Consider the following 17,012-nt stretch of genomic DNA (forward strand, 5'->3'; position numbering starts at 1 on the left):
TGTGTCTGTGTCTTCAACTTTTCACTGCCTTTTGCCTAACAATAAAAGTGCTCTTCTCCTTTCTAAGTTAGCATTAGCAGTAACATCGAGGTAACAGTGAAGAAGATCACTAAAATCTGGAAATAAAGAAAATTTGTTGCTTTCTGAAAGTTAAGCTTAGCAGTTTATACATAATGGATGTGGTTAGTCATCTCTAGTTACATAAACCAAAATATTGAATATAAATGTGAACCTAAAGAATTTTGGAATACCCACAAATCCAGTGAAGGTGATTGTCATCTTGTGAAGAACTGACACATGATTGTAGTGTAGTGAGTGGAAGCGTAACCAATGCTATTGTAACCTGTTTATAGAGACTATGTGGACAGAGCAGGATGGAGAGTCAGCCTAGAGCATGGAAACGGAAAGCCTAAAGAACAAGATTAGTGTTTTTTCAGCTTCATCCAGGGAAGGTAGCCATGGCACAAATACTTGTGTCACTTAGGGGGTTGTACCTGGCATGGTAGTGATAACTCATGAAGCCTCATCGTGGCCCAAATGAGCTACTCTAGAACAGTATTCACTTTTTTGTTTCAATACCCTGTTCATCAAGCAACTTTTCTATGATTTTTTTGGCCTTTCAAATGTTCTGATACTGAGAATGAGATTCCCTGGTTGGGGCGTGTAATGTTCAGGTCACTGGATGCAGATGGCCTGGCTGTAAATCAGTTGCCATTCTGGCATGTGTACTTTCATCGCTTGTGAATTTGATTAGCATCAGGTATCTTGCCTGAGTCTAGTCAATTTTATGACATTGGAAGGACTGGACTGTGGACAAAAGTTACCAAATTAATATCATTCTGTGAGGCTTCTTTAGTAAACAACCAGCTGACTTTTTCCAGAGGATAGTCTGATCTTATGGTCCCTTTCAAACTCTAACAAGGAGCTTCTGTTACTTTCTAATACTTAATTCATCAATTACTGCGAGATTCTTAATATCCTGCTATGGACAAGAAAGGAAAGATATGAGTATCTGAGCATTTAAAAATAAACCAGAGTATTTGAAATTGTTTGGAAAATATGGACAGCTTTATTTTTTGTTTTTAAAATTATACTGAAAATTTCTGAAATGTCCTAAAGGCGGTTCTCTTATCTGAGTGGTATAGGGTGGTTATGTTACCTGCATTGCAGAAAATGGTTTTCTCAACTATTTTGATTCTAGATTGGGAAGTAGCATGCTCCAAGTACAGTTTCTGATCTTGCTTTGTTTTTATAGAAATTAAATTCAGAACAGCTCTTGTTTTAATTGATAGGTATTCTCCAAGATTTGTTGGAGGTGAAGTTAGCAGGTTTACTAACCTAAGATTTTAGAATACATTTCTGTCTCAGTTTTCTCTCCTACTAGTCTTGTTACTATGGTTAGGAATCAATATGTAAGTAGTGAATATATGTTCTCCACCCTGAACTGTGCAAGACAGGTATAAATGGACTCTACTTTTGAGGTGCTTATAATTCAGTTTAGCAGTCAATACTTTATTGATAATTTGTAGTTAAATACTTGGCAGTAGTTTGTAAATTAGAGACTCCAGATGGTTTGGGAAAATAATGTTGGGAAATGTGTAATAAAACTGCATTGTTAATTTGATTATAATGATATAATCCAGACATACTTGGGGGCCTAATGAGTATTCCTAAACCTCTTTCCATACTTTAAAGACCGAGATGTCGTCTGCAAGTTACGCCTTCATCTTATTACTCATCAGTGTTCTAAATTCAGCTAGCTTAATCTTCTCAGTTTTCTTGATGTATTTCTGATTTAGTGTATATTTCATTGTTTAGGAGATTTTGTTTTCATAAGCAATCCTGAGGGCAATTTTAAAATATCCCAGTTCCAAGAATTAGAAGATCTCTTTTTATTGGCCGCTGGAACAGGCTTCACACCAATGGTTAAAATACTGAATTATGCTTTGACTAATATACCCAGTCTCAGGTATGTAATTTTATCTTTAACTATTCTTTGTGAGGTTGTTAGATTAGTATAAGGTATTCTAAATTAAATACTCAGTGGACCGTAATAGACATGTTTTCATCCCCTCATTCATCATTTCTTACTCTGCCTCCTCCAGTCCTAGCTGTTTTATTAACTTGATTCTTTTGTTTTTGATACTTTTGGTTACCTAATTGGCACTAAAAAAAATTTATGCCAGTTCACTTTTAGACTTTTCCTTTCATGCATATTTTAAATGTAATTGAAATAGTTTTTTTTGAGTTGTTGTTTTTTCTTTTAAGGAAAGTGAAGCTGATGTTCTTCAATAAAACAGAGGATGATATAATTTGGAGAAGCCAATTGGAGAAATTAGCATTTAAAGATAAAAGGTATTAAACTGATATTAGTCCTATGTTTATATTCTTACATGTGTAGTTAGTCTAGGCCTTATCTCCTTTGATAGGAGTTTTTAATTGACCAGGAAGCTCCTTCAAAAAAAAATAAACTAATCAATAATTCTCTAAATGTAAGTAATATTAATACCCCTCCCCCAGAGAAATACTGTTTGATAAGCTCAATGTGACATCATATGTGTATCAATAAAATATATACTGGGCTTCATGTTTATGTCATTTATACTGAGTTGGGTTTTTTTGAAAATGATCCTGTGTAGCCACTTTGGTAATTCAAGATTTTCTTGTTGTAATGGAGATAGATCAAATAAATTTGGTGAGATGGATTAAGCAAAAGTAAACTTATTTCTTCACTACAGGATTTCTTAGAGCCTTTAATATGCTAATGTCCATTGTGACTTTTCAAGAGGGGGGTTCCTTATGCATTGTTTAGCAAGATTTTCTTCATTTTTGTTTGTTTACATTAACACATTAATAACTGTATCAGTAGTGGTCCTCAGTACACGCTTTGGATAGGCAATAGAAAAAAGTTCCAGTCAGGCTGAACTCAATGGTGGAATGAGACAGCAAGGAGAGCAAAGTGAAAATTTGTTTCCTTGAACAAAGAGCCCCAGCACAGTCAACTGAAATAAGAAGATAATTTAAACAGGCATATGCCCCATCTCCCCTAAAGAGATTTGAAAGCAGTAGGAAATTCTTAATGAATTTTTTAGAAGAGTGAGTTGGACAAGCTATCGTACTTTTGAAAGCATTTCTGTAATCATCAAAAGCTATTTCGAAGAAATTCAGGACTTCGTAAGTCACACAAAATATCTGAAGTAAATATTTATGCTTATGATAGTGTGATATAGATAAAATTCTAGACCTTTTAAAAGTTAAAGACCTCAGAAACTCAGCTGTCCCAGGTTCTTCTGAATATTTTCTGAATGTCCTTAATAACGTAGTGCTGTGATCTCTTCCAGTGTTTTTTCTCCCTTTTGTCTTCCATCCTCCTCTTTCTCTTTTAATAAATGACTTTCATAAATTAAGGATGACCTGAACTTATTTATCCTTGAAGTATTTACTCTTCTTACATACTTAAAACATAAACCTAATAATATTTACTATATTTAGGTAGTTATATGGCAGTTTAGAGCATGATTTAAAGAAATACAAATTCCTAGGTTTTCTAACATCTTTTTCACTATTTTCAAAGTAGAAAATTGGAAACAGCATTTATCAAAAAGCCTAAAGACCTAAATTCTAGTTTTCATTCTACTTTCCACTAGCTTGAAACTTTATTAAAAAATTACTTAGCTCTGTGGGCCTGTCTCTTTATCTTCAAATAAAATAATGGTATCTTTCCTCCTTAATTCATGAGGCACGTGTGAGGATTGGAGGAGAAAGCATAAATGCTTTGGAAACTGTGAAGCCCTACCTCAGATATTTGAATTGTGGTTATGAGGACTTCTGTATACATGTGTTTCATTTCTGTATTAACCGTTTGAGCTCCCGTTTTCCTAAACAAACATTTAAAAGAGTTTAAACAGCATAGCTAGGCTTTTTTAACTAGGTTTTTTTAAACAGTATTTCTGGCAGTTTTTTGTCCAAGATATTCTTTAAGATAGTTTCCTTGCGTAAGAAAAATCCATTTACTATTATTTTAATGAAGAGACATTGACTTTTAGGCTGTTAATAGGAGTTAAACTTGATTTAAGAAGTAATTGGTGGGCCGGCCCAGTGGCTTAGTGGTTAAGTGCGTGCGCTCCGCTACTGGCGGCCCAGGTTCAGATCCCGGGCATGCACCGACGCACTGCTTCTCCGGCCATGCTGAGGCTGCGTCCCACATACAGCAACTAGAAGGAAGTGCAGCTATGACATACAACTATCTACTGGGGCTTTGGGGGAAAAAATAAATAAAAAATTAAAAAAAAAAAAAAGAAGTAATTGGTAAAAAGGAACGTGTTGACAGCCTCTGAACATAAAGTCTCTTTTAACAAAGTCAACTGTGTGTTTTGTGTTGGTGTACATAATTTGGGTTGGTGGAATTCCATCGGCTGGAGTATTGAGGATGAGGAAAGGCCCCTTTTTTTTCCCTTCTGGGTGACGGGCTCTGACAGCTCTTACCAGGTGAGTGGTGCGCTCCAGCTCTGGGAGAGAAGTGGTAGTGTTCCCACCTCTGGCCCTCGGTTGTCCTTCTTCCGCTTCTTCTCTCTCTTCTTTGTCTCACCTGCTTGCTCCTGTGTGCTCTCTCTCTCGACTCCCTGACCTTCTCCTTCCTCTTTCTGGAGACATGGCTCTCCTTTTTGAGGCTCTGTTAGCACTGACTTCCAGCATTGTATAATTGATGCTCCCTTGAGACTCCTGGTCAGGCCCTCCCTGGAAAACAAAAAAGCCGTTTTTATGTAAATGCCTTTGGAATGTTCATCAGGAATTTTACCATATTTTGAGGCTTTATGCAGATAGAGGAGAACCCTAGCCTCACAGGCTCATTGATTGGTTTTGTGGTACTATTGAGTTGAGTCCCGTACATAAAAGGAAAGTAAAAGTCAGATTTAATATAAGGTAATTTTAGTTAGTCACATCTTTGTTTTAGTTAGCACTTAAGGGCATTTTTTAGTATATTAAATCACCCTTTCCTACATCTTGACTCTCCTGTATCACTTCTAGTTTTAGTAATAAACTTTCTGATTACAAAATGTGACACCTGAGCACATCTCCCTCGTTAAATTATTATTGGATTGTGAATATATAAAAAAAAATTCTCTTAAATTTTGTAGTTAAAACAAGTGGAATAGCCTACTCTCTGTAGGATTAGGTGTCAGCCTTCCACTCAATTCTTTGTGGAACAAGGAGGGATAGGAAGGCTGGATACTGAGGCTGACATGTGATCTAGTATTTTAATTTTCAGCAAGCATGTTATGCTTGTCCTCAGAGTTTATCTAGATAATGTCATTAACAAATGAAATTCTTAAAAATGTCATTATATAATGGAAACTTATTAACCTTGTGACCTTGGGCAAGTTACTTGATCTGACTGAGCCTCAGTTTTTGTGTCTGTAGAACATCAATACCTTTGTCATAGAATTGTTTGTGTGCGGGGATTGTTGAGATTGTATATGTAGGTGCCTAGACCAGAATTAGCATATTTGTAATATTCATTCATTCATGAAATACGTGTGAGCTTCTACCATGTGCTTGTATACAGGGGTACAACAGTAAACAAGATATTGTGTTGGCTTATTTTCTCATGAATCCAGGGACTGTATCTCTTACCCACATTGCTAAACTTGATAGAATTGCAAAAAGTAGGTAAACCATAAGTACTTTTTTGGGATATTTCTATTTCAATTTAGTTTTCATGTCATTTAGTATAAAATTTGAACAGAAAAAAGTTAGCTTATTTGAATTTTATCCAAATATGGTTTTACACTTGACTGTTAACTCCAGTAGTTAGGACTCAATTCACAACATTCCAAATCTAGCAAAATCTCTCACATTTATTTTTCTTAAGAAAAATGAGAGAAAACAGAAGGCAAATATATACGGTAGCAGATGTAGCCAATTACTGTGTAAACTCGAATCCAAATTAAATTCCACTTCTCTCTCTCTTAACTACTGGGCAGTGCTATGAAGCCTAGTTGACTCAGTTTACACATTGGTCCATCTCCTTCCCTCAGTTGAATGCTCTGGCTCTGTGAATTCTCTGCCTTTGCAGAACTAGTTTTAGGGGGCGGGATAGTTTGACAAAGAGGCTAACTTCAGGACAACATTTTGTAATATATAAATATAACAAATGTCTTCCCTCCTTTTCAAAGCAGTCATTTTTGGAGAAAATAACCTTATTTTAGTAAAGCTAATAGCACATTTCTTTTATATAAATAGTAGAATTTGTTGATTTGCTGATTTTCCCCCTCTGTTTATAAAATTAATACATATTTATGTAGGAAAAGTATAAGGAAAAAAATCTTCAAGAATCCTACCATCCTATCTTTCCATTCTCTTTCTCTCTTTCTCTCTCTCTCTCTCTATCACACATACACACACACACACACACACACACACACTTGTATACACATACCTTTTTCTTTTGTATTTTTTAGATAATGTAGGTAGGTCATACTGACTATACCTTTTATAACTACATTTTCTACTTAGCATATTGTGAGTATTCTATGTATAGACTATTTTAAACCAGTGGTTCTCAACCTGGAGCGATTTTGTCCCTACACCACCCCCTCCCCCCCCCACTGCAGGGGATATTTACATCTGGAGACATTTTTTCTCATCATAACTGAGGGCCCCTAGTTGGTAGAGGCCAGGAATGCTGCTAACATCCTGCAATACACAGGACAGCCCCCACAGCAAAGAATTATCCAGCCCCAAATGCCAATAGTGCCAGTTGGGAAAACCTGCGCAGTACTATGATTTTTAATAGCTGCCTTGTCTTCAGTCATGTAAGCATGCCATAATTTATTTACCCAATCCCCTACTGTTTGACATAGTGATTACAAGTTGTTCTGTACCTCTCTAACTGTGTGGCATAAAAATTCATCAGAAGAATCACTAAGTCACAGTGTGCCAAGGCTGTTGGTGCGTTTTGACAAATAGCCTCTAGAAAGGTAAAATACTCCGCACACTTGTTCCAGCACACTTGGAATTGTTAGCATCATTGTTTTTCTTCTAGAAAGCATGGGGTTAATGATTGGGGCGTAAGGGAAAGAGAAGAAGAAAGGGATTCCAAGCAGCGAGGGAGTGGGCACAGAGGACAGGGAAATTAGTTACCCGGTTCTGGGCAGCAGATCGTGTGCATCACTTCAGGCATTGGTGTGCTCACTGTTTGCAAAATGTGCCTAATGCTGGGAAGAGTACAGAATGAGTAGGACTACTGTAGTGGGGAGAAGTTCTGAAGTACAGCAGTGACTGTCAAGTCTGTGCCTTGAGAGGAACAAATCACATGCTGTAGAAGTCTAGGGGAAGGAAAGAGTAGTTCTGTCTTTGTGAGGGTGGGGATACCAGAGCTTCATGGAAGGAGGGACTTCTGAGCTGGGCTTTGGGAGACAATTAGCATTTCTGCGAACAGGAAAAGAAATTTGGGTAGTAGGATTTTATGAGTAAAAAAACATGAGGGCCAGTATGTTAAGTGTTTTAGCAAAAGAGCAGAGTCAAGTTTTGTTTTTGTTGAAGTAAATACAGTGCATGAAGAACAATGTGAAATAACTTTGTAAAAATAAAACCGTTAAATCTTATATCCATATTAGAAGGAATCTTAGTTGTTGTCACTTCCAATCCTCTTGTTTACAGTCGAAGGAACAGGGTAGGCTAAAATCAGGTGATGGAACACCTTGAGTGTAATTCATATATTAAATAAATATGCACTTGATGGACATGGGAAGGCCCAGCAATATTCCACAGCTCCTCTCCCTTTATTACTGATGGGCTCTGTAGTATAATGACTGACTATGTTTCTGTACTCTGGTGTCAGTATTGGGTCTAGCACTGCATTAGTCCCATTTAAGGTAGCAAAAGCCGGTGATTCCACAAGCATAAGTAAATTGAACAATGTGCCCGAACCCCTTTCTTTTTCCCCAGCCTGTGATGCACTCAGATATATGGGCCCTAATCTGGACCCTTACACCACTCTCTGTTCCTCCCAGATATTCCTCATGCACTGTGTTTCTTGAAATATTTTCCTTGAAATGTTCATGTGTTCCTCCCCAAAGGGCTCTATGATTAGGTAAGTTTGAGAAACAATGTGCACCATATTACCTTCTTGAAGGTTTGCTCTGAACTTAGCATATTCAAGCCTTTGAGAATTTCTAAAGAAATCTGTTTAACTTTTTTTAACCCGGTAGTCCCAAACTTATTTGATAGGTTAGGCTTTTTTCATGGAATACCGCTAACATCTGGAGGAATACTAGTGTTTCATCAGATTTCATTTTGAGAAATGTTTCCGTAATATGTATATTTTATCTAATTTCGGCTGCTAGCTATTTATCTTGTGAGGTATTTTTCTCATGAGCAAATAGCAAGCTCTCCTGCTGTTTCTAGTATTTTTCTTCAGCCAGAGAAACCAGGAAAAGCTGGGGCCCCCAAAGGCTCTGAAATACTGTTCTGTGGGCAGTGATGAACCACTGAAGCCTTATAAGCAAAAAGTTGTAAGATTGGATCAGGATTTTTAGGGAGAACTAGACAGCAATGATGTGTTAGCTTAGGGCTAAGGTTTTAGAGCAGTATTTTAGACACGAGATATAGGGGCCTGATCTGGAGTTGTGGGAGTAAAAATAGGAAGGTAGGGGACAGGGGTAAGAACTATGAATGAGGTAGGTTTTAGAAGCTCATTGGCTGGAGGAGGAGGGAATAAATTGTTGGGTGACTGCAGGCTCTGATTTAGATTGAATGAATACATCTATATTTCAAGATTTTTTATCTCAGATCATTATCACTCTACTTTAAATAATTTTTTTGGACAGGCTTATTTACTTCCGCATAGGCATTCATCAGAAGCAGGTCTGTTCTCTCTCTGTCTCTCTCTCTCTTTTTTTTATGTTGCTTTGCACTTTATGGATTATCTAAATTTATTTTCAGGTAAGCTTTTCAAGAATCCTAGTTCTTTCTGGCACTTCTAAAATCATAGGGCAGAAAGGAATTTCAGGACGTTTACCAGTGTGCCCCCTCATACCTCAAAACTATACTTGTTTCAGACAGTAAGTTGGCCTTCATTCAGAAAAATCCAGAAGAGAAGTTTCCACAGTAACCATCTATATCTTGATATGCTACAAGAAATCCTTCATTAAAGTATTCTTGAGTCTTAACTTGATTGCTCCTGCTCCAGTTGAAGCTCTTTTCTAGCCCTGTGAGGGAGATAGCAGGATAGCAGCCTCTTTACAATATCCTTAAGAATTGCATCCATGCCTCCTGTTCACTTTTTCCATTGAGTGCCCAAAAGGCATACCCCAGGGGACCATTCTGTGAATAAATACAATGCATGAAAAGTTTATACCATGTATGTAAGGATCTCCAGTTATTTTTCACCGTTCAGTAGATTCCTGCAGAAAGTATGCCACTGATTAGGCTTTTTTTTTTAAGCATCTCATTAAAGGAAAATTATGAATTTTTGCAGATGACAGTGACACCAGTATTGATTTATATATCTTAGCAGTTTTATTCCAGTGGTAGACTTGTTGGGAACAGAGCCAGAGAACACTATCTTTTATTTTTAATTTAACAAGACAATTGCTGTCTTTTATCCAATTGTCTATGTGTAATTGAAAATTTTTTAAGATAGGGTTCTGCAGCTGCTTTTGGATCCCCTTTGGTAATCTGATGAAAGGCTATGGACCTTCTTTCCAGAAAAATACACTGATGAATTCGCGTCCATTTTATGTGTAATTTCATAGATGCCAGCATGTGGCTTTGTTCTTCTAAGTACAATTTTTATTTTTAGCCAGTATGGCTTCTTTGTAAATACATTCCTTTATTCATTCGACAAGTATTTTTTGCATACTTACCTCAAGCCAGGCCTGGATACAGTATTGAACGAGAGAGACAAGGACCCCACCTTCACAGTAAACAAATATCACATTCTGGAATTATCTAAAACTATCTTAATTTTAAGTGCTAGGAAGGAAAAGATGAGTTAGTGAAAGTAAGTATTTGGGGAGGCTATTTTGTATGGGGACGGTTAGTATTGCTGCTGAAACTAAATGGGAGCCTTGAAAGTAAGAAATAAAACATTCTGTAAGGTTTTTAATATAAAATCAGAATATTAGAATTGTAAGAGGTTGTGTAGTTTCCCCACCTTGTTCCACAAATGGCCAAATAAGACCTAGAGTCTGGGGTCTGGGTGAGAGCGGGGCCTGGTTCTCTGGCCCCGGCTGGTATTCTAGTTGGTCTGGGTGCCTCTGCTGGCCCCTCAGCTCTTGGGAACACTAACCCAGCTGCGCACAGTGACATGAGGGCAGCCGCACCAGCCACGTCTTGTTTCTGTTCTGATATTTGGCTCCCAAGGCCACCTCACAAGAGAAACTGCTCACTTTAACTTTTTCTAAAGGTTGAGATTAATGTATAATTAATTCCTGCTACTCTTGAGAAAATCTCAGTTACTCATGGGAAAATGTAGACATGCATTTGATCCGACGCTAATGAAAATGGTAAGAATTAATTGTGTTTGCTAAAATGGGGCAAAGACAGCAAGTACAACATAGAATTGTGAAATGACTATGGTTCTTCAGCGGCAGTTCACGTAACAGATTACAAAGCTGTGGGAAGAAATGGTCTGTAGTGACATTGTAAGACTTGGTTTGATATTCTTTCTCGTTTTAGTTCTGGGTCCTTTCTTTTTCTTTCATGTGCTTCATTCCAGAGCATTTGAGAGCCTCCTGTGTGCTGGTCCCTAGGCCTGCAGCGATAGCCAAAGCAGGCGTGGTCCCTGCCCTCGTGGAGTCGATGGGCTGATGGGGAGGTGGAGAATCATAAAACAATCATCGTGGTGGCCACGCATTTACAGCCTGAAGTGCGGGCTGTAAAGAAAGGGAGAACGTTTCTACAACACGTAGAGAAAAGGACCCCAGCCTGGTGGGACCACAGTGCTTCCCTGTAAAATCGTACTTGAGCTGAGAACTGGATAGCGAGGCGTGGGAGAAGCATTACAGAAAGAAGGAGACTGGGCAGCATTGTGGCCTTGAAAAGAGAGAAGTAGACACATAGTCAGGAGCTAGGACTTGGTGAGAATTTGGATATGGAGGTTGAGGCAGACAAATCCCAGGTTTCTGGTTTGTGCAACCCACTGGGCTGTGGTGCTGTTCACAGAGATAGGGTCAGGAGTGGGATAGAGAGATTGTAAGTTGAGGTCGAGGCTGTTGAGATGGTAACAGTAAGAAGTCAAATAGGCCATTGGTTATAAGGGCCTAGAATTCATTGGAGAGGTTTGAGTCAGAGATTAAAATGCACGTGTCACTGGTAATTGGTCCTTACTCTGGTTTATACAAGCAGGTTATTAATAGAAATGTGGAGTTCTCTGCCATCCCTTGGAGCTCTCTTTCTAATGAGTTCGATAAAATGTCAAATCACTGTTCTCATCTGTAGCAAATCTTCGGTAAATATGGATTTACCTGTATGTTTTTGTTAAATCTTTGCTTATAGTCTGTTCCAGTGCTTTTCTAGCAAGTGTATCAATCTTTACATATTAAATTGTTCTCCAGGGGGGAAAAAAGATGTTTTAGGGAACTTGAAACATGTTAATATATTTAACTTAATAGACTTTAAAAAAATATTTCTTTTCTCTAGATTTGACGTTGAATTTGTTCTCTCAGCACCTATTTCCGAATGGAATGGCAAACAGGGGCACATTTCACCAGCTCTTCTTTCTGAATTTTTGAAAAGAAGTTCAGACAAATCCAAAGTCCTCATCTGCATTTGTGGACCAATGCCATTTACAGAACAAGGAATAAAGTGAGTAGCAATGTGGTAAGAAAAAGAATACCCAACACCACAAAATGAAGACCTCTATAAAAAGCAGTTGATTAAGCTCTCAGTTCTTCCAGTTCATACGAACCTGCACATAATAGGCTGTTACAGCCTAAGAATCTTCATGCAGGTGAAGGGTTGGAGGCCAAGGTTATGCATAGAGTTAGATATGAACACAAAAGTACAGTTCAGCCAGCTCTCGATGATCTCTGCTAATGACTGACAGAATGGATGCATGCACAAGATCGGTGCCAGATCTTATTTGGGACAGTAGATTCAACTTCTACCAAAGCTTCATAATATATAGTGATTAATAAGCAATGGTGGTCATCTCAGTGTTGCTTTTGATCCTTCTTCATTCTCTGCCACTGAGTGAGAGTTAGTAAATAATACAGTGATTGGGAGCCAGACGGTAAGACAAAAAGGAGAGACAAGAACATAAATAAGCCAAGACTAAGAGCTGAACTCTGGTTAATGAAAAAATCAATGGTGGTGTCCATCTTATTTGAAGTTCACCTTAGATCTGATTTAGTACTAAAATGATCCTTTAAAATTTTGTTAAATATAGCTACTATTGGGTTTCTGGATGATTTTAAAATATGACTGCCTTAAATACCCTGTTTTTCCTTGTTTGGTTTATGACTGAACGTAACATATTCTAGATAATTTTCTCTCTTGCTATTTTATTTTAAATTTTAGTTATGAAAAAGATTGACCTCAGTAAATAAAGACATTAAAAAGTGTTTCTCTCCATGTTGTATTTAAAATATATTTTTAAATTTGTGTTTTTCTGGATTTTAAAACTTTCAGAAAAATGTTTTTCTGTTTATCCTCTCTCAACTTATAAAAAATTTTAAATTACTATTTAAATTTTTACTCTTTTAAAGCTCAAACAAAACTATTAAAATTATAGTGAAGACTAACAATATGGTTTAAAGATAAATAATTTTTCAGAAAAACAAGCTAAGAGCTACAATTCTGCTTTATTGATTCTGCTATTTTAGAAGTATCTTAAGGCTTACTTTATAGATTGCAGTATAAAAATACTTTTAAATGATTGGAACCATAAACTCTTGAGCGTTGAAAGAGATTGTCTTTAAGGCCACCTGGTCCAATACCCACCCGCTGAGGAGGACTCCCCTGTGCAGCCTCCTAACAGAAGTGGGTTGTTTTCTCCCATTGATAGTGGCCTTGCAGCCTCCTCATTCTGTCCCTGTGAGGCGTAGCCCACCTCCTTGTATACTGGCGCCTCGGTGTATGTGGAATTGACTGGAAGGTGGCCATAGTATTTTTGAATTTTTAGTTGACTGTAATCTCGACAGCTTTATTTTCTCAGCTTTACCTCAGAGCTGATCTCTCTATGCTATACTAGCTGGCTTGCCCAGAATGGCTCAGAAGTAATGTTAGTCATCATATGTGGATCCCTACTGTTGCTCACCCTTGAGCATGCTGCATAGAGTTGCCCTGTGAGGTGAAGCTTGATGCAAATCAGTCCTTGCAGTTTGTAGTATCTGGCCTTGTGACTTTTCAGTTTAGGACTGTTATCTCTCTGATTTCCTTGTATTCACCATCTTAAGGGATGTGGAATATCTCTTACTTGGCAGCTACATGAGTCTCTTATATCATAGTTTTTGCTGTCCTAAAAAACGACTCAAGATTTCTTTGGGATCGCCACTCCTAGAGCCCTCCAAAGTGAATCTCATGACTGCTACCTAAGTATAACCATTCCAAACATACTCTTCATATTTAGTGCAAATTTGTCATATTTGTATGATGTAATATCAGAGAAAGACTCAGAAACCTGTTTGTTTTTTTTTTTTAATTTTTATTTTTTATTTATTTATTTTTTTGGTGAGGAAGACCAGCCCTGAGCTAACATCCGATGCCAATCCTCCTCTTTTTGCTGAGGAAGACTGGCCTTGAGCTAACATCAATGCCCATCTTCCTCTACTTTATATGGGACGCCACCACAGCATGGCTTGACAAGCAGTGCATCCGTACATGCCCAGGCTCCGAACCTGCGAACCCCTGGCCGCCGAAGCTAAGCATACACACTTAACTGCTGCGCCACTGGGCCGGCCTCCTGTTTTTTTTAATGTAGATAAACAGCTTATAATTAATTGGCCAATAAAGGTCCTTTCATCCATTAAGTACCTACTTTGTTTGTTACATATGAATAAAACAGTCTCTGCTTTCAAGGCCCACACTGTCTAGTGGTGGAAACAAATGCACATACTCATAACTCTAATATGACTCAGAATATAATAAATACTCTTACCAGAGATAAAAAACAAGGTGTTATGGAAATTCAGGGAGAGACAAGTTACTTTTACCTGGGGGGTTGTATTGGAGAGAGGGGAGCTACATGGTCAAAGACACCTGGGTGCTTTCATGATGACTAAGACGTGCCAGTCAGAGGAGGTGGAGCGGGTAGCACAGGCAGGGAGAGAACGGCAGACACAGTAAGGGTGCAGGTGTTCAGAAGACTGGGCTCGTGTGGCTAGAGTGAAGCCACTTGCCAGGGAGAGACGGAGGTACAGCTGGAGAGGCGGGATGGGTTCAGAGAGTGAGCGGCTTGACTGCTGCACCACGTTGGCCTTCCTAGCTCCTGTGCCATACGGTCCCTTTGTCTGAATATGTGTGTATGCTCTTGAAGCTGCCAGTTTGGATTTGAGTCCCAGCTCTACCACTTAGAATCATTTTACAGTCATTAGCTAGGTGTCCTACGGCCAGTTACTTAACCTTTCTAAGCCTTAGTGCACTCCCCCTCGCCCCTATAAAAGGGAATAAATACTAATGCTTATGCAGGTGAGGTGCTTAGCACAGTGACTACATATAGTAAGGACTAAGTAAATGTTTATTATTTTCAGCAGCATTTGAAAGAGAGCTACTGCTAAGATTTCAGGCTCCATTTACTGTTTTCCAAGTTGAATTACACTTAAGCAATATTTCTGCTTTTCCTGTTCAGTGGGGGAGAATGAAGATAGAATGCTAGTGGGGTCAACTCCTTACTTTGAAGACTGGTGAAGAAAGGGGGAAAAAATCAAGAATTTATTCTGACTTTTCTGTCTGAGATATGCTACTGGGTAATCTCTTAATACGTGAGCAGAGTTTTTCTTTATAGAATTCCTCCACTGATAAATGAAGAAAGAATAATAGAAGTAGAATATCACCAACTTCAGTCCCTAATAAACTAAGGAATCTGTATGTAGATCATCAATGGTTGTTAGCATCCAGAAAGAGAGATAACCAGGTATCATGTGCCCCCCGATGGAGGAACACTACCTATGAAGGAGTCTTGTCACAAAGAATTGAACCTATATCTGATCCAGCCTCTAGATCCAATTATTAAATTGTAGGAAATAAGAGGACATAGGAACAGGGATGCAGGAAAATGAGGACTAGGGAGACTTGACTCATAAAAATCTCATTTTGTCAACGAATAAAATGCAGGACAGAGAGAGAGGGAGGGGATCCTATAGATCAAAAGATTACCTAAAAGACATATGAGCCGATCACAATGAGGAGACTTTGATTGAATGTGGATTCAAACAAACTTTTAAAAATTATGGCATTTATGAGGCAATTGAAAATTTGAGCACTGACTAGATATTTGATGATATTAAGGAATTATTGTTAATTTTTTAGAAGTGATAATTGTGGTTGGTTTTTTTTAGAAAATACATACTAAATGGGGAAAATGAAAAAATACTGTGGTTACGATGATCAACTTTGATCTTCTTTGACTTTAAACATTTTCCCTAAGAAACATGTTTTATATTTGTTTTTCAGATTGCTGCATGATCTGAACTTTTCCAAAGATGAGATGCATAGTTTTACAGCATAATGAAGAGCTGTCATTGTCCTTTATTCAACTGTTTTATCTAAATTTGTGATTACTTAGGGTTTTTTAAGAGAACATTTTTGTATGTACTTAAAAGGTTAACTAGAATCCAGGCTTCAGTTTCTTAAATGAAATCAAATGTTCCTTCAGTATAGATAACTTGTTGACTTTATTTTATACCATAACTTATTTTACTACTGATATTTGACCTGGAAAGTCAATCATGGCAACAAGTACATACAGGATTCTTTGTTATGAATCACGGAGTTCCTTCATTTAAACTGTATCACTCTTCTACAGTGAGCTCTTGTGTTTTATGACATGGTAAAGTAAATGATCATTTTGATCACGTTTCTGTGCTATAAAATGTCTTATTAGCAATACAGATGAAATTTTACATTGCACTGTTACCTCAGGAAATGATCATTTATGTCCTTGTTATTGCTATTAAAACATGGAATGTTGTAACTTATTAAGTGATCCAGACATTTTGTGTGTATCTGGCATTGATACAGAGAAGAATAAAAGTATACTTAAGTACTTTTTAATCCTTGTGTAGAAATGTGTTTGAAGGCAACAGTATTGGGCCAGTGTCTGAGGGGAATTTAAAAAGGCAACAATAAAAGATTCTGGAGACACTGCACAAGCAGCTGTGGATTAGATGTGTTAGAGTTTCAGAGAACGTTGGCAGCTATTTGGATTATAGCTAAAACCAGAGGCATCGGGAAAGATAATGAAGTGGTGTAGCATCTAGTCCCATGGCCTAAAATAATCATTTGGTGCTTTGCAATCGGTTAGATGTTAATTCTTTTTGAGCCCATCTAGCTTAGCTGGGAAAATGAGGAACACTCTGTCCTAAACGGGGCCGTCCCTGGCTGGCTGCTTTCCCCACAGCGGGCAGGTCAGCAGGGAGCCCTCCTGAGCTCTGGTGTGTGGACTCTCTCTCTGCTCTCTCTCCCTGCTGCTGTGTGCAACCTTCACATACTTTCACAGATGGGGATTCAGCAAAGGGTATCAAGAAAAGTCATTGTGAGGAAACTGTTGATTGCTATAGATGGCTACTGCATAAGCTAACGTTTTTCACTATTATTCAAGATAGCAGCAATGTTTTCACAGAAGTGGGAGGAGTCTCCAATTTCCCTGTAAATGATTTTGTAAATAGCTAAATCTTCACTGAATGAATGATGTACTCGAGAGGAACACAATATTAACATTCCTCAAATTACAAACACCCAGCTTATGGAGCTCCCCATGTGCAAGTGGCTGGTTGAACACTGTCATCTCTCCCTGTGCATCCTCTTCAGTGGCCACTTCTAGCCACATCATCAGTCACCCTGGCACA

The 17,012-nt window shown here is 38.0% G+C and overlaps 1 protein-coding gene across 3 annotated transcripts in view; it reads left to right on the forward strand.

Annotated features, from left to right (window-relative positions):
- The window catches only part of CYB5R4 (cytochrome b5 reductase 4), an 81,429-nt gene extending 65,287 nt beyond the window's left edge, over positions 1 to 16,142 (forward strand). For all 3 annotated transcript variants that reach the window (XM_087443837.1, XM_004422080.2, XM_087443836.1), the window contains 4 exons: positions 1,819 to 1,969; positions 2,269 to 2,355; positions 11,647 to 11,811; positions 15,619 to 16,142. In XM_087443837.1, coding sequence (XP_087299963.1) covers positions 1,819 to 1,969; positions 2,269 to 2,355; positions 11,647 to 11,811; positions 15,619 to 15,673 — 458 coding nt within the window. In that variant the 3' untranslated portion in view covers positions 15,674 to 16,142. The remainder of the gene's footprint in view (positions 1 to 1,818; positions 1,970 to 2,268; positions 2,356 to 11,646; positions 11,812 to 15,618) is intronic.
- The last annotated feature ends 870 nt before the right edge of the window (positions 16,143 to 17,012 follow it).

Source organism: Ceratotherium simum, chromosome 19 (genome assembly GCF_057802395.1).
Source record: "Ceratotherium simum simum isolate JZ-2026a chromosome 19, ASM5780239v1, whole genome shotgun sequence".
In the NCBI taxonomy this organism is placed as follows: Eukaryota; Metazoa; Chordata; class Mammalia; order Perissodactyla; family Rhinocerotidae; genus Ceratotherium; species Ceratotherium simum.